This window comes from Protopterus annectens, chromosome 13.part0, assembly GCF_019279795.1.
Source record: "Protopterus annectens isolate FY-2018-M chromosome 13.part0, PAN1.0, whole genome shotgun sequence".
NCBI lineage: Eukaryota > Metazoa > Chordata > Ceratodontiformes > Protopteridae > Protopterus > Protopterus annectens.
In genome coordinates, this window is record NC_056747.1 from 515,876,518 (window position 1) to 515,899,857 (window position 23,340).

Below are 23,340 nucleotides of genomic sequence, written 5' to 3' on the forward strand. Positions count from 1 at the left end.
GTTTGTCAACAATGCCCAAGTGAGGTATTGTGTCAGATGCCTTAGCCAGGTCAAGATAGGCAGCGTGAACTATTTTGCCCTCATCCATTGCTTTGGTGACCTTCTCAATGAAGTCCACCAGATTGAGTAGGCATGATCTGCCCTTGACAAAACCAAACTGGGTTGGGTCCAGTGTCTGTAAGTTTACTATCTCTCTATTGATCATCTCCATGACAATTCTTTCCGTGGCATTACATATAAGACTAGTGAGACTTGTGGGTCTGTAGTTTCCAAGGTCTGTAGATGACCCACCTTTGTGCAGAGGGATGACTATTGTCTTTCTCCATTCATGAGGCATGAAGCCTGATTGGAGGCTACAGTTAAAAAGTAATTCCAGAGGACTTGACAGGTCATGTTTCATGCTATTTAGAAGGCATCCTGGGATATTGTATGGGCCCATTGATGCAGTGTTCTTGGTCTTAGAGAGAGCATTAAGGACCTCTTTCCTAGTGATAGTAGGCAGAGTTATATTTGATGATATTTCCTGAAGGAAGGTTGAGGGGGAGAGAGGAGTAAAGTTGGAGGTGAATTTGTCAACCAGGAAGTTTGCTACATCTTCTGGCTCAGTATAGGTGGCTCCATTTACCACGAGCTCTGCACACAATTGTGTACTGCCTTTGAGGTTGCGGACATAGCTAAAGAATACTTTGTGGTTTTCCTTAGCCTGGGAAGCCAAATTTACCTCAAATTTGGTTTTGGTAGACTTTATTTGTCCTCTGAGTTGTTTGTTTAATTTGATGAGAGTGCTTTTATCCTGCTGGTTGCTGCATCTCCTAATTGTTGCCATGATTTTCTTCCTCCTGTTATAATAGCCGAATGATTTTGTGATTCCACCAGGGTGGCTTGTTTTTAGAGTGAGTTCTGTACTTCTTCCTGGTAGGTATAGCTGCCTCTATACAGCTATTAAAATGCTTGCACAGGATTTCTTTGAACAGTTCTGCATAGACAGAAGTGCTCTCAGGGTTTATGGGGGCTTGACATTTTGCCAGGTTCTCACTTAATAGCAGGAGGTTAGCCTTAGAATAGTTCCTGAATATTCCAGGTTTAGCTGGGTGTCAGAGTTTTATTTTTACTTCAAAGGAGACCATTTTGTGGTCTGACCTTACCAGGGAAGAGATTACACTAGGAGGTGTGCAGCACTCTCCCATATTAGTGAGGACCAGATTCAGTATGGTTATACCCCTGGTTGGTGTATTGACTATCTGGTCCAGGGAGTTTGTGTTTACAAATTCCAGGAATCTCTGTGCATATACATTTGGTGTCGTATAGGATTCCCAGTTAACAGTGGGGTAATTAAAGTCACCCATGAATTTGGTATTGGGTTGGATGGTTAATGTTTCATATATGGTATAGGTTTCCTGGGTCATAGAGGGGGACCTATAGCTTGCAAGGAAGTGGTATTGGATTTTACCTATGGTGATTTGAACTTGGAGTAGCTCAAGTGCATTGTCCTGTTTGACCAGCCTTGAAGTATATTTATTTTTGATGTAAATAAAGACACCTCCACCTTTAGTCCCTTCCTGTGAAGTAGCTGGTCTAAATCTCAGTGACTGCATAGATATCAGCATTCTCTAGGAGAAGAGAGCTTCTAGGGAATGGAGTTTTTATTTAGACTCCTAGCATTGAGCAGTAATACCTTTAGATTTCTTGGTTTTCATTTGCTATGTTGAAAGTACTTTCAGTTTGACATTGCCTAAAAAAAGGCAGTATGGGAGAAGACAATGTTTTAGCTAATATTTGAAAGCCTAGAGGGGAGAGGTGTAGACCATCCCTGGCAAAGCAGCGTGGTTTGTTGACCATCTCCTTCCATATTGACAAATGTTGCACCCCCCTTGGAATGACACCAGAAACTAAGCCAGTTATTAAAGTCAGTCATCTTTTTCAGGTTTGATAACTAATGCATATAGTAGGGGGACAAGGGACACTCTCTTGGTTTGAACCTTTTTTAAAGTGAATCCTTGAGAAATGTAAGGTCCAATTTTAACATATGATTTGGAATCTCTATACAGATTTTTTTTAATATTCCAAGAAACTGTTCTGGAAATGCAAACATTTCAAAAGTTTTAAATAAGTAGTTCCAATCTACAGAATCAAATGCTCTCTCGATAGCTAACCTAATTAGGGCCAATTTCTTGTTCATTCCTTTTGCTAAATCTGATTGATTTTACTATTTTTATATTATCATACATTACGCTATTGACTATAACTCCTGTTTGATCTTTATTATTTCATTTATGTACTGTATCTGTTAACATTGTAGCAAAAATGGAAGTAAATATTTTATAGTCTACATTTAATAATGGAATAGGTCTATAGGAGGAAACTCACTTATTATCCTTTCCTTGTTTAAATATTTTATTTTTTTTATTTTACATTTGTTTACCAGGCTGTTCCAGTTGGATATATGTCCATTTTCAGCAGATGCCCAGGGAGAAAAGCTCCAAATACAGGCATTAATATCAGAATTTACAAATTTAGTTCATTGAAAAAAATATATAGTAGTATTAGCATTAGCATGTTCTTACAGAAGCAACAATTAGAAATTAATTACAGACTAAGGGTATACAAATTACGCATGACAATAGAAAAGATTTAGTGTAAGATTTGTATGAAGGGGAATTGAAAGTACTAGTAGCATATTGAAAGCTAGTCAGGGTTAGTGCAGGTACAGAGCCAGTGAGTTTTGAGGTGAGTTCTGAGTTGGAATTTGAAACAGGGAAGAGAAGAGATAGCAGTGAGATTGTCAGGAAGAGAGTTCCAGGCTTTACCTATTTTGTTTGAGAACAAGGATTTGCCTGCCAAGTTATTGGATTTGCAAGTTGATATAAGAAGTTTGTTAGAAGAACGTAGGCTTTTAAGGTTGCAGCAAGGAGTGATAAAGGAGGTGAGTATAGGGGTGTTAGTAGGTTTGTAGAGGATTTTATGGGCTAAGGAGAGCTGGTGATATCAGATTTTGCAGCTCAAGCCATCCTAATTGCTTTAAGTTTATGCAATGGTGGTTTCTAAAAGTAGAGCCAGAGGCAAATCTGGCAATGCTGTTATAGGTAACAGCCAGTTTGCAGAGGTTAGATCTGGACAGGTATGTGTAAATAGGGGAGGCATAAAGGAGGGAAGAAATCAGATGGGAATGGGCAATGGAAGTTCTGGTAAGTGGAGTATGGAATGGTTTAATTTTATACAGGGAGCCTAGTTTTCTGTTAACTAATTTTATAATGTTGTTAATGTGATAGTCAAAGCATAGGTTATTGTCTATCTCTACTCCGAGGAGCCTGGTAGTGGGGTCAGGTGATATGTTAGTGCCATTACTAGACAAGACAGAGAAGTTGAGCGGAGAGGATTTTCGGGTGGGAGAGAACAATAGCAGTTTGGTTTTCTTGGGGTTTAGGATTAAGCATTGTTTTAGGAACTATGTTTCAATGGTTTGGAAAGTCTGTTGGGTGATAGAGTGCAGTTTGGAGGGGGATGAAGCAGAACAAATCAAAGTAGAATCATCAGCATATTGTATACAGGTTGCAGAGGGGAATACTGGTATGAAGATCATTAATAAAAATAGAAAACAGAAGGGGACCAAGTATAGAACCTTGTGGGACTCCGAGGGTAATGGGCAGGTGGTTGGATAAGTTATTGTGCCAGAGCACTGCCTGTTGTCTGTTATGAAGGTAGGAGTGGAACCGCATTATAGCTCTTGAGTCTAGTGAAAATGTTTTAAGTAAATTTAACAGTATCTGGTGATTAACCATATCAAAGGCTTTGGATAGGTCAATAAAGAGAGCAGAGGTAAGAATATTATTATTTCAATTTTTGTTGATACATTCAGTAAAGGAAAGGAGAGCTGAAGTGGTGCTGTGGAAAGGTCTGAAGCCATGTTGACAGTCAGCAAGTAGGTTGTTATTCAACAGGTGATTAAGACATTTATATAGGTATTTATATAGATATTAATATAGGTGAGACTACAGAAAATTTCTATGAGGGAATAATTATTGTCTCACTTTGAATTATCCTGAAAACGTTAAGTCAGTAATTCTAAAATATTTAATGGACGCAGACTATATATAATTCATGCTTAAACCATCTAACCCTGGAGCTTTACCATTTTTCCATTTTTAAAGCTTCTTTAACTTTTGTTAGGGTGATAGGCTTATTCAGCAGAGATATTTGTTGGTCATTAAGTTTATTAGTAACGTTGTTTAAATAATTCTCAATTATGTAATCATATGCTTATCTTTATTAAGATCCTCATGGAATGTTTTAGAAATATTAAGCATTTCCTCTGAGTCTGAAGTAAGCTTATTAGTGTAAGGGTTTCAGATATTATTGATTTGTGCCCTTTTGCTTAACATCTTACTTCTATTAGCTAATCTATATAGATTTTTTTGATTTCATTGCATAACTCTGCAATTTGTTTTCTAAAGTTGTCTTCACTTTATGCATTAAAACTGTTTGATATTTTGTCATAAATTTTTAATGACTTCAGTATTATCTAATTTCTTTGTTGTTCATACCTCACTTTGTGTATTTCATTTTGTATTTCTAACAACTTTTTATCCCACTCTTTCAGTTTATTACTATGTCATATTTCCATTCTGTATTTAATATGCATTTTGAAGAAGTCTCATAGTATGACTTCACTAACCTGACCATTATCGTTCAAAGATGAAAAAAAATCTCAATTTGTTCCTTAAGGTAACCCATAAATTCTTTTAATTTCATCATATATATTGGTATTCTATAAATAATCTGAAATGTCCTTATATCCATTACTGTATTAATATTAGTATTTCTTGATCAGATAAAAGATAAGGAATAATTTTAAAATAATTATGTAACTATAGAGGCATGAATTCTATTGATTCTAGTTTGCTTCCCATGCACATAAGAATAATGACTGAAAAACAATGACTTATCTTCTGCTTTTACTATTAAATCAACTAAATTATCATTACTAATCCATCTATTTAGTGCTTTAGCTGATGACAACATTTTAGCTTTCTTCTGTTCACTTATGTCTTCTGTACTAGATATGCAGTTAAAAACCCCTGCTAAAATTAAACTGCCCTTCCACTTACTTTTTAGTAAGTTTAAGTGATCTTTATCCAGTCTTGCCCATATTCCAGGGATCCTGTAAAAATTAGCCAGTGTATAGTTTGCCATTATATTTAATTATTGCAAATGTATATATCCCTTTAGGATCATTAATGGATTCCATGACCTTAGGCATTACAGTAGATTTTCTCCAAAGTATAGCGGTTACTCTCCTCTTTTTTGTAAAAGAAGCAGGTGACAACATTTCATAACCTAAGTTATTTAAATAGTGCATATGTCCTTCTATTCCAGTGTTGCAGTATTCTACATGTGGGTTTACCCTTCTTCCTGTCCAGATCTACCGGCCAGGTTTTCAAAGATTTTCAGTCCCTCTAGGTGTGTCGGACTTCTGACGTGGCTGCTGGAACGTGGGCCATAAATGTGACATCTGCACCCACCAGCCACCAGTTGTACACCAGGTGCTCCTGCTTCTTGCGGACGTCGGATTGAAAAAGACTCAGTTAAGTACCCCAATGGGGATTCTTTCAGTCCTACTTGTTGTTCATTATAGTCTGTTAATGGCATCCGGTAAGGGCAAGTGTGGTCGGCAGATTCCCCACAAAGACATGCATGACCAGTGTCTGTTTTTTCTAGGCAGGGAACATGACCATGAGACCTGTGCCATTTGCCATTCGTTTGTCCTGAAGATCTTATGCCGGTGTTTACAAGCCCAATGACCTCTACTTAGAACATCAACACTTGAAACCATTAGTGCTAGGAATGCAGGCCGCACCCAATGCCCTGTCTGAACCGCCTAGGAAGAAGGCCAAGTCCTTGGTGCCTACATCTTCTGCTGTGCCTCTGTCTGCTGTACCTCAGTCTATAGCCGATGTTAGCTTGACTGAGGATTCAGCATCCACCGATACAGATACAGTGGGTACCTCTGAGAAAGCTTCAAAATCTCAAGCGGACGATACGTCCACAGAGGATTTACCAGAGCCTTCTCTAGATGCCGTGGGGAACTAGCTTTCGGTCAGAGTTCATATGACGCCACCTCAGCTCTACTGATCAGTGACCCTAGACCTATTCCAAGCCAGATTCCGGCTGGGCCTTTGAAGAAAAAAACAGAAGACAAGGCACCTTACTCCTACTTCTGAAAGTATGCCAGATTGGCAGGCCTTCAGCCAGAGCTTATTCAATGCCTTTATGGCCCGTAGGCCTTCAGCAGAATCCTCTGCCACTGCTCCTCTCCTCCTTAGTCCCAGACCTCCTACCCAGGAAAGGTGGATAGAGCAGCTCGAATAAGAGGGATTGTCTGACTCCTCTGAGGATTCTCTTTCCTACTCCTCCCATATCTCATCCCCCATGGGATGTGGTTCTCCTGAGGAGTGCTCTGTTGAGCCTGACTCCCCTGTAGAAGACCATACTTTTGGGGAAACTATTAATAAAATGAAAGACCACTTTAAGTGGCAATCCGGATATGTCTGATGCTCAGAAAAGGTTTTATGACCTTATCCAAATGGACACTCCCAGTCCTTCTGCTATTCCTCCCATCCAACCTGCCTTTCTGGATGCTTTTGCCTCAGCCTCCACTAGCCCGGACTCCCAACCTCTGGCTCGCTGGAGAGCAGACAGGTTGTATAAGGTCCCTGAGATGGAGAAATTTCCCCTTAAATGTCCCCCTGCTGAACCAGCCACTATTTCTATCTCTACGGACAGGACCGCCAAACTGCTGCCTACCACTACTATCCTCCCAGCTGATAAAGACAGCAAGACCATGGAGAGGCTGGAAAAGAAAATGTATACTTCAGCCACCCTCTCATTTAGAGCCACAAACTACCAAACACATATGACCAAATACTCTTTAGCTCTCCTGGACAAAGCCTCTAAAGAGTTAGACGACATCCCTGACTGTGCTGCCAAAGCCTTCCTGTCTTCCCTTATGGCTCTCATCTCTCAAGTGAGTAGGCACTCCCTGAGGTGTAGCTATGATGCAGCTGAAACCTCAGCCAGGTGAGCTGCATCAGCTTCAGTATTAAAGAGATACTCATGGCTATGAGTGCAACCTCTCCCAGAGGATTTCAGGGCCAAACTCCAAGATGCACCTTTGGAACACTCAGCACTTTTTGGTGAAAAAAGTGGCTGACCTTTTCAAATCTTTACAACAGAAAGGTAAAGAATTTTCAGGACTTAAAACATGTCCTGGTCTCGCCTGTTCCCAAGTTCCAGAGGAACTACCCGTCCAAGACCCAATTTATCAGGAAATCCTCCAGGCCTGCTGCTCCCCAGTCTAGAAGACCCCCTAGAAGACAGCCTCCTCTGTCTAGGCCATCTCAGTTTTCAAGCCAAAGGCCTCCCTTTCCTGACGGGGCAGGTAGTGGCTGACTGCCTGCCAAACTTTCAGCCCCCCCCCATCCACCCTTTTTCTACCCATCTCTCTCATTGTCTCCCTGCTTGGTCACTCATTACCATAGACAAATGGGTCCTGTCCATCCTGCAGGACAGCTACTTCATGTCCTGGATCACACCCCCATCAAGAATGGACATCCCACAGCCCCCACCGAGTCAACCACCCCAGTCAACCACCCCTCCTTCATCAGGTGCTACAAATCCTACTCTTTCAGGGAACCATAAAGCTAGTTCCGGCACAAGCAAAAAGAAAAGGATTCTATTCCAGAATCTTTTTGTTACCCAGAAAGGAAGGTCCACGGAGGCTAATTCTAGACCTCTCTGGCCTCAACTCCTTCTTAAAGGTCCCTTCTTTCAGGATGCTCTCCCTACCCACTGTCTTTCCACTCATCCTTCCACAAGGGTCCAAGGTAACCCTGGACATAAAGGATGTTTACCTTAATATACTTTTAAAGCCTACCTTCAGGAAATACCTAAGGTTTCTGGTGGGCCCATATCACTTTCAGTTCTTTGCCTTGCCCTTTGGGCTTTCTACTGCACTCAGGGTATTCACAAAATGCCTTGCTCCGGTCATCACTTAATGCAGGGAAAAGGGAATTCAGATGTTCCCTTACCTAGATGACCTCCTAGTCCAGACAAAAAACAGGGAAACTATTCTAAGCCATTCCCAGGACCTTCTGGTTATCCTCCAGTCTCTAGGGTTCTTGATCAATTTCCCAAAGTCCCACCTAAACCCTACACAGGAAATTGTCTTCCTGGGTTGCAGAATCAGAACCGACCTCATGAAGGCCTTTCTTCCAGGAGAAAAGGTAGTATCCCTTCAGAGCCACCTCAATTCTGCTACACAATCAAGAGAACTGACTGGAAGGCAATTTCTTAGACTTCTAGGCTACATGGCAGCTACCATCCCCATGTTGCCCCTAGCAAGGATGCACATAAGGAAACTTCAGTGGTACCTCCGGTCGGTATGGACCCAACACTCCCACCCACTGGAGTTCAGGATTCCATTGCTCTCCAGACTACATCAAGAGCTGAGGTGGTGGGTAGCCGAAGTAGTCCAAAACCCAGGTCTGCCTCTGGAACCACCCTCTCCATCCCAAACTATGTACACAGATGCCTTGGACCTGGGCTGGGGAGCAACTCTGGGGTCATGGAAGGTACAAGGTTTGTGGACAAACACACTCAGACAAGACCACATAAACGTGAAAGAAATGAGGGCCATCCTTCTAGCTCTACAGGTCTTCCAGCCATACCTAGATCAGGGCCCTCTAAAGATATTCACAGACACCACCACAATCCTATGGTATCCCAACAAGCAGGGAGGGACCACATCCTACCTTCTATGCAGACTAGCTCTGCAGGTGTGAGAACTGGCTACTACACAGGGGATCACCCTCCAGGCAGCCTACATCCCATCCCTGCACAACAACCAAGCAGACTACCTAAGCAGAACCACCTCAAACAACCACGAATAGATGCTGCAAAGAGATGATTTCCTGACTATGGTCCACAAGTGGGGTATTCCAGAGATAGACCTGTTCGCCTCTTCCATAAATAGGCTGCTCACTGGCTACTGCACCAGGACACCCGACCCCAAGGCATTAACAATGAATACCTTCTCCATGAGCTGGAAGGGGAAATTCCTGTATGCATTTCCCCCCTTCCCACTGATACAAAGGGTCCTGCTGAGAATTCAGCAGGACTCACCCAAAATCTTGTTGGTGACCCCCTACTGGCCAAGACAGCACTGGTTCCCTCTTCTTCTTCACCTCTCCAAGGGCAATTACCACAAGTTACTCCCTTCAGTGGACCTGATCATACAGAACAAGGGGACTCAGATACATCCACAGTGGAAATAATTTCTGTTCACCCTGTGGCTGATAGGATTCTGATCCCATTCAGACACCTATACAGTGAGGATGCGCTCACTGTCCTGCAGGATGCTAGGAAACCTAACACAAGGAAATCCTATCTCTCTAAATGGAAAAGGTTTTCCATTTGGTGTCACAAAAGACAGTTGGACCCGCTGGAAAGTGATATCCCTCTAATCCTGTCTTATCTGTGTGAACTTATGCAGACAGGACTGTCATACTCATCTGTGAAAGCACATTTGTCTGCTAATCTCTGCCTGCCTTCCTCTGGAGCCTCCCCAGGCATCCATACCCCCCGCTAAACTGTTCCTAAAAGGGGTACTGCATTTGAAACCTACTGGGAAACCCTCCCCTCCTCCCTGGGTCCTTAACTACATATTAGAAAAACTCACACTAGCCCCGTTTGAGCCAGCAGACAAAGCTCCCATAAAACTTTGCACACAGAAAACTGTTTTACTGGTAGCCCTGACCTCAGCAAGAAGGGTCTCAGAATTGCAAGCTCTGATGGCTACACCACCTTTTCTAATCTTCCACCTGGACAGAGTGACTCTCAGGACTAACCCATCATTCACTCCCACAGTAATGAATGGCCTATCCTTAAACCAGGCCATCCACTTGCCTACCTTCTTCCTTAATCTGCAGGGGGATAGTGAGAGAGTATTTCATTCCCTTGACATTTACGGACAACTAAGGTTTTATCTTCATAAAACCAAGCCCTTTAGGAAATCTGACCAACTGTTTGTCTCCTTCCACTCTAGTGCTCTGGGAAAAGCTGTGAGCAAACAGACCATCGCAGCCTGGATTTCCAGGGCCATTTCCTTTTGCCACCTACACCATGGAAAGACCTTACAGGGCAATGTCAAAGCCTACTCCACCAGAGCAATGGTCTCTTCTGGAGCATTTTGCAAGGAGCTAGACACCAATGCCATTCTTGAGGCAGCCACTTGGTCCTCAGTGCACACCTTTACCAAACACTACAGATTAAACCACATCTCCAGGGCTAAGGAAGGTGTTGCCAGGGCTATCTTACATTGATTCCTGGAAACCTCATCCAGTCCACCCCCAATCCTCAGTGAGCTGTGGTACTCACCCACATGTAGAATACTGTAACATTGGAATAGAAGGACATAGGAAAGTTGTGTAAAATCTTACCATAACCATAGATGTCCTTCTTTTCCATGTTTCAGTATTCCTTCCCTCCCACCTCCCCTCTTGTTAGACTACACTTGCCCTCCTTGGTGACAATGGACAGGCTATGCCATTACAGGGCTGGCTCGACTGGGGCCTCTTTTAGGTTCTGAGAGCTGGTGCATGCAGATGTCGCTTTTATGGCCCATGTTCCAGCAGCCACGTCAGACGTCCAATGCACCTAGAGGGACTGAAAACCTTTGGAAACTTGGCCAGTAGGACTGGAGAGGAAGAAGGGTAAACCCACATGTAGAATACTGCAACATGGAAGAGAAGGACATATATGATTATGGTAAGATTTTACACAACTTTTTTATCTTTAGCCATTAAGTGAGTCTCTTGCAAGGATATAATTCTCCTCTATTTAAGTTTAGATATCTCGTTAATTATTTCCTTTTCTTATTATTTTATCAATTTACATCAGTAGATAATAGATAAAAACTGCCCATACTGTGTATTTAAAAATATTTCTTTTAGGAGATAATTATGACACATGTATCCGCTATATTAATTTAATTATATATAAGACTCTAATGCATTCCTCCAACACTATCTTACATTCCACATTGTTTTGAATTCTTCCTTTCTACAAACTAAACTACTAAAACTCATAAACAGCAAAATCAAAGACAATTCTACAACTATAACTGTATGTAATGCTAATAAAACACAACCTACAATGGGATACCAAAGTTCTTAGTTACCTATCGAATAGACAAACTGCTATACTTTTGCTCTACCTACCAACACCTAAAAATTCATCAAAAACTAGCCAAAAGCTACCATGACTTACAAATAATTAATATAATATTATATATAGATCAACATAATAAAGAGACTATTCATTTAGTTATATATTTTACCATTTAAAACTATTCCCCCATTACTACATAAAACATTTAATAATCCTCTTCTATTAATCACAAATGTTAAATAATCCAACAAATAGTATATTATATACATACTTATGCAATAAATTACCCATTAAATATTCCTAAACTATTAACTCATTCAACATTATCTCTAAATAAATAAGTATAACAGAGTGGGACCTGAAAAGATAAAGACATCTGTAAACTTACAGATGGCAAGTAATCTTATCATACTAAACTGTAATCCAAAACGAAAATCAATGCACATATATATTTATCATGCTAAAACACACACACACACATCTTACAGATCTGGCAAAAGCTCTGAATTCTTTTTTAAAGTACAGGTGTTTATATCTCAAAATTGTGTAACACTCTTGACATGACAAATATCAAAATATTTAAAAATCCTTTAGCTTATTAAACTACTTCATAAAAACATGTACATTACTGAGGCTTAAGTGAATGCATTGCTATTTCTATGGAGTAAAAAATTATTTGCAGTCCATATTGTATTCAAAAGCTGCAATGTGTTTAATTCAAATCCCATTTTCCCTTCCCAGATTCACATTGAAAAAAATCTACTTTACTTTCTGTCAAAATGGATATACCAATTCAGCAATAACGCACTCAAATTACAGCTCTGACCCATGAAATGAGTCACCTCAGGTAGTCTTAGTGAATCTAATAACATGCAACATGCAAAAAGCCTCAAGGTTTGTACATTCACATCTCTGCCATATGCAGGTACATGTAAAAGACATTTTTCTTAAAAGCAGTTTGCCATCTAAATATATTTTTCTGTCTTATTTTCCTGCTAGTATTCCACCTTATTATGTATATCTTGTATTTCTAAAATCTCCTATCAAAGGGCTATTTATTCATCAATTCTCTATTAACATTAATGTATGTGTACATATTTCTTAAATTACTGATACTGCTGTTTTATTAATCTTGCATGTTAAATATTTAATTTCCTTCATACATTTGCACATTGTTCATAAGATGCTTACTCTTCTTATTAATTCTAGTATAACATGAAATCTTGACTATATATAAAAGAATCCATATTTGTTTAATATTAATGTATGCTTTAGCCATTAGGAACTGCTGCTCTGATCTAAGCTTCTTATACTAACATCAGAATTTGACTACAGCATGTGAAAATGACAACTCATAGCACACAGCAGCTGCTTATTTCTTCTGTAAGTTTCTCATTGACGTTAGTTATTTTAAACTGTTCTAATCAGTAAAAAACATCTAAATTTAATTCATTCAGTTAATATGTATAGTTAATATTTATAGTTAGAGTTAATACCACTAATAACACTACAGCATAAGCTATTTCTTCAGAAAAAATGAATTGGATCTTCGCAGAAAACACCGACGTGGCTTTAATATTGTTCTTTTTAAGTTCCTTGATCAGTGATAATCAGTATTTTCTTTTACTCATTACTTTAATGGAATTATCATTTTGTCAAATCTGTCTACATGTTAATCTATTTTAATAGATGGGCTGGACCATGCTGTTTTAATATTTTATCTTTTTCTAAGATAAACATGAACTTAACTACAATTGACCCTGGTGGTGAATTTTCCTTCTTCGAAGGTGCCCTCAGGGATCTGTGTGCCCTTTCATTTCCAAAAGATAAAGTTTCAGGTAGCCAGGTAGATAAGAAGTTTGTTGTATTGTCTCCGTCATACTTTTCAGGTATACCATAAATTCTAACGTTATTTTGTCTCAGTCTATCTTCTAAATCATTGGGTTTTTCTATGAGACAGTTATTTTTGTTTTAAAGAAGTCCAGTCTGAGACTCACCTTCAGTTATTCTTTCTTCATGATCATTTAAGGTTTCTTCCATACTGCTGATTTGTTTACTTTGTTGTTTCTTAAGCATTTCTAAATGTTCCTCATCTTTCTGGTCTCTTTTTTGAAACTTTCTAGTTTGGCATCCTGTTTGTCTACTTTAAGTAATACATCCTGCATAGTAGATATTAGTGACTGTCTTAACATAAGAATCCTGAGTATCATATCTTGAGTGGCTTATGTGAAGTCTCTTCTCTGTTAACCAAGTAGTTGAAATTCTGACAGAAAATTACATCTTTTGAAGAACTTTAAACTGTAAATATTTTCTCTGACTATTAGTGACTATTAATGAATAAAATTAGCTAACAAGTTTCTCCAAATATTAATTTTATTATATTTTCTGTCAAAGAAAAGTTTTCAGTTACAGTTGCTGCTCTCAGTTAGCCATCTTAGCCACACACCCCAAAACTGATTTTTTTCATCCCAAATGAAATGCCTCCCTCAAACTTTCAATGAAAATAATACAACAAGAAAGAGCTGGACAAAATGTAAATGAATTGATGACTTTCCTCACATTCCTTGGGGAATTTTAGTTCAAGACAAATCAAATTTTGGACATTGGCTTCTAATCCAGAGTGGTATGTAGCTACCCAGATGATAAGTAATATTTAATACTGGAATACCTTGGCAGAACTTAAAGGTAATGTGTTGCTAGGACAAATGCAAATTGCTTATTTAATAGCTATTTTAGTGCATCTACATTAACTGAGATTGTAGATAAAATGAATGAACAATTTTATAAAAATTCTGATACATATGTAGAGGTCTTTGGAGAATTTGGGGATACTGGTATATTTTCCCATTTGTTTTATGTTACCCCAACATTTATATATCCAATAACCATAACCATAGATACATTCAAAGGGTTAATTCCTCGGGCATTAGGTTAGACCTTACAAATAGGCTTCAAGCACAACATCACAGTAACATTTTGATTCAAAATGTGATCCAGTTCTCCGAGGTGATCATGAAAAGTGGTCTTGAAACATTTTATTAAAAAAAGGGGTAGGACTAAGATAAAAGGATTCTGTATTACTATCTCATCCCAATTTTCCCTCCCACCTCTGCACCTTGTACATCATTTTCGTGTCATTCCAATTTGCCCCTTTATTCTTTTTGGGTTTCCCACTTCCTACTTTCCTAGAATTATTTTTGGTCACTTCCAAATCTGATTCTTTCCTTCCCAGCAGTGCTTCCAGTTGTTCTAACTCTTTGCTTTGTTCACCCCGACCACAAACAGTGAAAAAGAAGGTTGATACTGATGATAATAGCTATATACATAGGAACATTGCAGCTGAAGCATTCTTTTTATCAGATTTCTGTATAACAACTGACTTATTTTCATTAGGTCGGGATAATCATAATATCCAGTGCAGAAAGACAATGTTGAAGAAGTTTAAACATGATCCTGCCTCATGCTGAAGGAGATCTCTGGAATAGTGCCATCAGAAGCATCAGAGACTAGAATACCATGTAGCATTATTGCTTTAGCTGTACTGCTGCCTAGAAGAGTGTACATAAATATGTATATTTTTCTAGGTATGAACTGGGAAGTAGAAAACTAAGGCACAGTGTAATCATTTAGTTTTGCAAGGGAAAGCCTACTCATATGTACAAAGCGTAAATATAAATGGCTTTGTTTTATTTAGTATTAATTATGTGCTTGCTTTTCACAGTCAAGTCAGATAAAGGAGTATATGTCAAAGGATAATAGTACTCAGGTCTTCCATTGTTCAAAAGCTTTGCTATAGCTGCAAGGCAAAAGTTCAGCTTTATAGTTAAAACAAAAGTACGAATCTGCAAGATGACAATCATAAAAAAAAAATAATAATTTGTTTGGTAATCACCGTAATAAAGGATATGTAACTTTGTCAGTTATGAGATTAAAGATGCAGTAGTCTGTGAAAGTCAAAGCAATAATGGGAATGATAGATACTGATTTTTTTTTTTCATCTTAGTTAAATTCAATAAATAATCTGAACTGAAAAAATAGAAACTAAGAGTATCAAGCACATTGCTAATATTTTTTTTCTTCTTTCTTTGTCTACAGGGTCACCTTTGCATAAACAAACCAGTGCATCAGTATCTAGTGCTGAGAAATCGGGGTCAAAGATCATCGAAGTGGGAGATGATTCCTTGGGAGATTATACAGTTGGTGAAAGAGTTTGGGTGAATGGTGTGAAGCCCGGTATAATCCAGTACCTTGGAGAGACTCAGTTTGCCCCTGGTCAGTGGGCTGGAGTTGTCTTGGATGAAGCTGTGGGAAAGAATGATGGCTCAGTTGGTGGTGTCCGGTATTTTGAGTGTCCCCCTTTGCAGGGGATTTTTACGCGGCCTTCTAAACTAAGTCGCCAGTTTACAGCTGAGGGATCTGGCAGTGATACTCATTCTGTAGAATCACTTACTACTCAGAACTTATCACTGCACTCAGGGATGGTCACCCCTCCACTGACTAACCAGAGAATTATTGTCCCATTAAGAGAGAGTGTCCTCAACAGCAGCATGAAAACTGGAAATGAGTCTGGATCTAATCTTTCAGACAGCGGGTCAGTGAAGAAAGGAGACAAAGATCTACGTATTGGGGACCGTGTGCTAGTGAGTACCAGTTTTATGTTTATCTCTCATAAGTTGAAATAAATTAAGCACAGTCTCCCATGGTTACTTTACATAGAACAAATACATCCTAATGGGTAGGGGACAGGGTTTGAGCTGGCTGTATGACTGGACTTCAGGGCTAAAAATGTCTACTTTCTGGTATCTGTGGTACCTCTGTACCATGCTCTTTTATTGTTACGCTGAATGTTTCAGGCTACCAAAGACGTGTAATGATTTATAAAGTTGCCTTATGCAGTATTTCCAAAAGTTAATTAAAAAAGATTCAAACTAAATGACAAATAATAAAGAGTATGAAACATGGACATATTCATAGATATATGACAAATGTAAAGTTGTATACAGTAAGATAGGTAAGATGTTGATTCTTTTTTTGCAACATCAGGAAGTGTGACTATCATATAATGCCTTGATGCATTTCTGTTTTGTAAAACACATACAATTCCAAAACTGCTTCATCTTTTTTTTTTAATTAAAATAAAATGTTTCTTTTGACTGATTTACTAACGTATATGTTTTTTTGTACCCTGTAAAGTCGAATATAAATATTTAAACAGTAATGCAAATGGAAAAGTTCTTCCTTCTTCATATAGACACTAGAAGACTAAAGTGGTGGGTGGGATGGAAAACTGGAAATGATGGTTTGGGGAGATGGCAGCAAAGAAGCTGTGGAAACTGAAAATGTCGACAACACATTTTATTATAGCTTAGTCTGTAAAGGAGTTACTGGCCTTGACTATGATGTACATGAATAAGATCAAAGTAGTCAACTAACACCAGAGAAACTGACCAAGAGGGGAAGGTTTAACCAGCTGATGACCAGCAATCCTATTTCAGCAGAAATGGAAACAGGTCTGTCAACTTCAGAGAGCTAACCATAGGCACACTAAGTGCATCTGGTGATTTTTTGTGAAGGCATCATATTTTATGACAGCACTGATTTCACAGAGATATCTAGCTCACATCTGCATGCATATTTGATTAAGTAGTCAGAAACATTCTGAGGGCTACAGGACAAAAAAAAAAACTTTCCAAGTTGCAGATTACAGATAATGGCTGTAGTCACTACAGAACATAAGTTGCACCAGGTAGTAGGGACTCCCCAAAAAGGATAATGTTGGATGCTGTATCAGGAAGGTTTGGGGAACAAATGGGTCAAAAGAACATTAGGGGCATTAGCTGGTGCTGGGGCTAAAAATAGTACTTTTTCATATAAGTAACTCACACGTGCAAGAAAAAAAGAAAACGGGAAAAATAACTTTGTTATATCTGTTGAAAATTAGAGGAAACTGCATTTTTATTACTTAGCAGCTGGTTTTAAAGTTTAAGGAAACAGTCACAGTATTTATAAGTAAAATCAGGATTCTTAGATGGTCACGCTGATGCTGGAGTAAAAAAATAATACTTTTTCACATATATAATTCATATGTGGTCATAATGTAAAATAATTAAAATCATATCATCATATCTGTTACTATAAAATTCAGAGGGAACTTTGTAGTACTTAGCAGATGGCTTTAAAATTCACAAATGAGAGTGACAACATTTATAAGTAAAATCAGAATTCTCCAGAACACATTAAGAATTATAGTTTATTATCTATCTTATCTCTCATTTTTCCTACATTATTCTTAACCCTATAATCATGGCCTTATATTTTTGCAGTGCCTTTCATAAATGTTTTGATTTTTTGCATAAACGTTTTTATTTTCTGGTAAATCACTGAGAATTAAAGTTAGTTAGAGATTGCGTATTGATACAAAACTTGTTCTGATAGCTTCTTAACTGAATTAGAGTACTATTTAAGCATTGTCCCTAATGTTCGGCTGATGTCCCCCTCATTATTTTTAGCTTTGTCACTGATTCTTGAGTAAAATGTTAAGAGCAGTGCCATTTGTCTCTAGTTTTAACAGTAGTGCACTCATTTTCACAAGTGACACATTTTACAAAAACAAAACAAGTAACAGCTGTATAAATAGAGTCTGTACAAGTCATCTGAAATAGAGTAAATACAATCAGGTATCACAGTCCTTTGCATTTATTTATTTTATTTTTATTGACATTTTGTTGACCTGGGTAGAGCACTGATCACAGGAGACTAATTTCAAGCGCGGCCTGGGTTTCAAAACCGTAACATATACATAGCAGTACTACTGCAAACATCTGCATGACTTTGTTTCTTCAATTTTCTGTCATTAAGACTGTATCTGTTACAATTTTATCTTGAAACATTTTCTGTCATGTTTAGTTGACAGCTTGTCATATATAGCGACTTGGGTCACCCTTGACCTTGCCTCAAGTAGCTGAACTTTTACATCAGGGAGTAGCACTGGAAATTTTTATTTATAAGAAAGTATGTAGTGCAAAGGCTAATGGTTATTTTGCTATCTCCTACCAGACTTCCATAATGTAAGTGTGCAAATAATATGCTAAAACTTCACTGACAGGCAAATAACCTAAGTTTTGTGAATTCTCTAGACCACAAGAACATATTCTGCATTTGGATTTAGATGCATAACTGATATTTTTTATTAAATAAATTTGTTGTAATTTATTTTGTCATTAACTGAGAAAAAAGCACTGTAAGCACATCTCCCTGTATTCAATAGTTTATTTTACATTTTCTTATTTTGTCTGTTACTCATATTATTAGGGTATATTCAGTGCGTCCAGAAGATTTCTGATCTGCTGAATTGGCTGGTTCAGAGTTGCTCAGTATGGCAACTGTGAGATATACTTATGATGCGGTGTACTAGTAATTCATATCTGTACTTTCATCACTCACATATATGAACAGCTGTACCACATTACACTGTCTGTTATAAATGTGGGACCTGATTTACTTGCATAACTTCTAAGCATTTCCTTTCCTGAAGGTACTGTTGGCCTGTGTTGCCAGTGTATTACCTGATGTGGGTCATAGCCAAATGGCATTATATTTTGTATATGTATGTGTATGGGAGACATTCTGGCAGCAAAATACCTACTGCACAACTGTTGTGAAAATGAATGTGTTCCCAACTCACAAACATACTCCTGCCAAGCTTATAGTATTTGAACATGTAGTACTGGTTATCTGACTCAACTTTTTATTTTACTATGTGGAAGCAATTTACACTTAATAAGCTGTCAACATTTTTAACCTTAAATGATATAGAATATTTCACTTCCTAGAAAACAATCCCTATCCCCACAAGAAACATGTTAGCTGTTGAAAAACTCTTGAGTCCTAGTACTATAAAGAAATTTTGCTGAGTTAAGTTTTTAGCAAACATGGAATTTGACTTTGTTTTTTTCTGTCATGTGTTCATGGAGTTAGTATATAAGAGGTGGGTGGTAAGCCCACATACAAAAAAAGCTTTCTTTGTGATTTTCTGTAATTAACTTTCAACAAAGTTATTTTGTGGTATGTACACTCAAATAAATATAATTTGCAGACTCTTCACCAACCCACCACCATTTATAAATAAAACATGTCATAGTTGTTTTTCTCCTCTTCCATTTCTATACTTTTCAGTTTACTTTAAGCATAATGTTTTGTTCATGTGCATTTATTAAGCAGGGTCGAGCACTAATCCACATGGACCTTTTTCAGATCTGGACCAAGAAACTTGGACAGAGTTACACAGTAGGCAAATGGAGGCTGAGGGAATCAGACACTGGGTCATAGGAAGTAACTGATTAACAGTTCATAGCATTAATCCACTGCACTTACTGCCACACATGTTTTGGGTGAAATCTCTCTGGCTCTTACATCATGATGCATGTCACAGTTCAGATTTTTAGTCCAGGAAAAGCCAGCCTAGTGTGGCAGTTGTACCCTATTATTCTTCTACCCCTTCCATTGAGGTTGTATTCACATCACTTTTCCTGGAACTGTCATTTATGGTTACACTCTTTCCCTCCGACTGGGTTTCATATCGGTCAGCTGTCCTTATTTTGAAGAATGCTTCTGATTTTTCCTCCTAGTTTCTCTCATTACTTCATGAAAGTTTTGATTTTCTGGTAAATTGTTGAGGATTAAAGTTAGTCAGAAATGCCAGACATTAGAGTTTCACGCTTAATGTTCAAAAAATGCATGTTGATGTAAAGCTGGTTGTTCTATTAATGTTTTAAGTGAATTAGCAAATTGCCTGTTTGCCCCCCCCCCCCAACACCCAATTATTTTGACTTTGTCCATAAAGAAGTTAAGAGCAATGCTGGGGCTGTAGGTCTATTCTTCGGGGTTTCACAGCTGTTTTACTGTGTACTGTCAGATGCAGCTGAGGCTTGAATGACTAGAAGTCTAATACTTCTGACAGAATGGACAGACTAAATGATAAAGTGTCCCTGAAGCTAATTGCTTCCTACCTTTACAAAATATTAAATGTGCACTGTTTTTAGCTGAAGAAGAAATGGCTTTTTATAGCATGTTTAAAATATGTTAAAAACATAAACCTGAGAGTATCATGGGAAAATGGTGATGACATTCTATGCAAAGATTTTTAAAGTAAGCAGTAATTCTGCGTACTGCTAGTATAAAAGAATGGCTAGAACCCCCCCCCCTCCTTGAGATGGTAGGGCACTATCATCTCATCTTCAAAGAACACAGAGTGACATCTTAGCCAACTGTGAATTTTAGGTTAGAATAACAATGAAATTAATATTAACCATATAGATTGCCACAGGGACATTAGTACTGCATTTAAAGTTTCTAACATTTTTTAATTTCTCCAGATATTTTAGGTGTTTAATACAATGAACATAATGGCCCTTTAGATTCTGTTTGAATTAGACAATATTATGTTTTCAGTCACTACCATATCTCATGAAATGAATTGATAATAATGCAATTATCTGGAAAATGTCTTTTTAAAACAGGTTCGAGCTGAAACATAAAGGAGACTTTTAAAATTCATAGGTTCATAGGTTCATAGGTTCATACTAGGCTATTTGCCCGAGGGCATTTATAAGCCTAGCCCATAGTTTTGTGGCTTACGCCACCCCTTTAGTTTTGAGAAACTATGCCCATTATTTTGCTGTGCCTCTGTCGAGCAGTGACACTGAGGTAACCCCTGGGGTGTATCTGCGATCCCCCATCCATTGGTCAAGATTCCTCTTGAACAAGGCCAGCGAGGTGCTCTGCCTCACATAAACCGGGATTTTGTTCCACAGCATAGGGAGTCTTTGGGTGATGAATCTATCCCTCCAGCGCGTCCTATTTATAACCGTGTCGAGGTTTAATTCTCCCGCCCTTGTGGCTCTGAGGGATCTAGATTTTTTGAGATGAAGCATGTTCATCAAATCTGGGTTTGACATGGCCTTGTATGTCAGGCATAGGTCACCTCTGAGCAAGCGGTAAGCAACTGAATATAACTGGAGTTCTTTCAGTCGGGCAGCATAAGACAGATTTTTGAGACCCTTTATCCTTTTGGTGAGGAACTTTTGTGGCCTCTCCAGCTGCTGCAAGTGTCGGGTCAGATACATTCCGAATGGGGCATTGTACTCGATCATTGGTCTGATGAGTGATGAGTATAGGGAGACTATGACTTCCCTTGCTCTAGATGTGAATCCCTTCATGATAAGGTGGGCAATGTAGAAGGTCTTCCTAACTACTTTAGCATATTATTAACTGTATAATTCATCAAGTTGGATTCAAAACATGGAAAGTTGAGCATCTTAGGTAAAATGTATGAAAGTGGTCCATTTTAAGATAAAGAAAAGTTGAAGGCTTTGTTGAAATACATTGAATAAAAAAAAAAGTTCCTTGAAAAACATTATAAAGCTTACATCATACTATGATTCAAATGAAATGAGAAGAAGATACACCATCACTCAGAGGAAAAAATGATGTATCCCTGAATGATATTTATGGCTGGGAAGAACGGTAGAACCAGGTTATCAAATAAGAATTGTCACTAAAAGATTGCTGCTGTATAATAAGATAAATGTGGTACTTTTGTTTTGTTTTCTTTTTACTGTTTGGGTGCCTTTAGTGTCCCATATTGAATGACTATACATCAAACTACATGTCCCACGTTTAATGTTACCTATAATTTGCAAGGTGGGCTCTCTATATGCCTTTTTGCTAGGTTTTTGCCATGTAAGGTATCATGGGGAACGTACACAGGGGAGCAACAGGAATATAATAACTGCAGATTCAAATACCCTCTGGCACAAGATCAAGCTTGCTTATGAATGGGTAGAGTGGATTTTAACAATTTACATTATCCATACACTTGTTACTGTGGTGGTGGTGCTGCGGTAGCATTGTCGCCTCACAGTTAGACGTTGCCCGTTCGATTCTCAGTTAGAGCGTCTTCTGTGTAGCGACATGCGTGAATGGGCGTTACTTCGTTGAAGGTTGTGCGTTAGGCCTGGCAAGCCAGAACGTAAAAATCTACTGCCAATCATTAGCGGACCGTAGTTCCGCTGTGGCGACCCCTAACCGGGAAAAGCCGAGACACAAACAAACATTAGCCATACACTTAAGCACTGCACAATAGTGCCAGATGAATTGTAACAAATAATATGCAGTTACGCATTCTTAAGTTTGAATTTTATATAACACAGTACACATTGTGAGCATTTTAAGTGTGAAACTAATGTAGCCACAAGTGCTGAGACATGAATAAATATGTTGGCTTACCTATACCTTGTTGAACTTAACGTGCATAAGGTGCTTCTGATCAAGTTCAGCTTTGCAAAACTGAACTCTCCAACTGTTGCTTTCCATCGTAAGTCCTTGGCAGTGCAGCTTCTAAGTGTACCCTGGAAATGGGGCCCATCTTTTTGTAGAGTCTCCCTTTTTTGTGCAACTGTGGATTTGATCTATATATGTGCAGGGAGTGGGGGTCTTGACCCCAACAAGGTAATGCCACAAAAAAATAATTTTTTTCTGGACTCAGTAAGTGATAAGGGAAGCAAGTATATCACATTTTCTGTGTCAGAGTGGTATTTACTCTACATTGTCCAGGGCGTCATGCTTTTATTTGCAGTCTTTTTTTTCTAGCATTTGGGCTTCATTAAAATGTACTGAGGTGCTTTGTTTTAAATTGAAGTAATTCAAACCCTAGTTAAACTGAATTAAGCTGTAACCATCACTTTTTGGCATTGTTGTAGAACAGTACCTCCTTGGTTGGTCTGTGCAGAAGTGGACATGCCTTGTGTGACTGACATGACACATAGCTGTGATGTCGTATGCAAATGATGCATGATTGACTACCATGCAGATGTGACAGTGATATCATGCATATATTGGGTGCTGTACAGAGCAGAACGGGAAATTTACCCTTTTCCTCAATGTAGTGCAATCTCAAAGTTGGAATATTTAATTTATGGGGTGTGGGGGGAGCAGGGGGGCTTGCCCCCCTGCAAAAATATTTAAAAAATTACGTGGAGTTATACTGTTGTTTCTTTAGCATTAAGTAATTATAGTGCCCCCTCCAGCTAAATGTGCCAGATACCCGGTGAATATTCA

At 38.5% G+C, this 23,340-nt stretch overlaps 1 protein-coding gene across 2 annotated transcripts in view; it reads left to right on the top strand.

Moving 5' to 3' along the window:
• CLIP2 (CAP-Gly domain containing linker protein 2) overlaps nucleotides 1–23,340 on the top strand; it is a 1,185,433-nt gene that overhangs the window by 430,315 nt on the left and 731,778 nt on the right. For both annotated transcript variants that reach the window (XM_044054144.1, XM_044054145.1), the window contains exon 3: nucleotides 15,319–15,863. In XM_044054144.1, coding sequence (XP_043910079.1) covers nucleotides 15,319–15,863 — 545 coding nt within the window. The remainder of the gene's footprint in view (nucleotides 1–15,318; nucleotides 15,864–23,340) is intronic.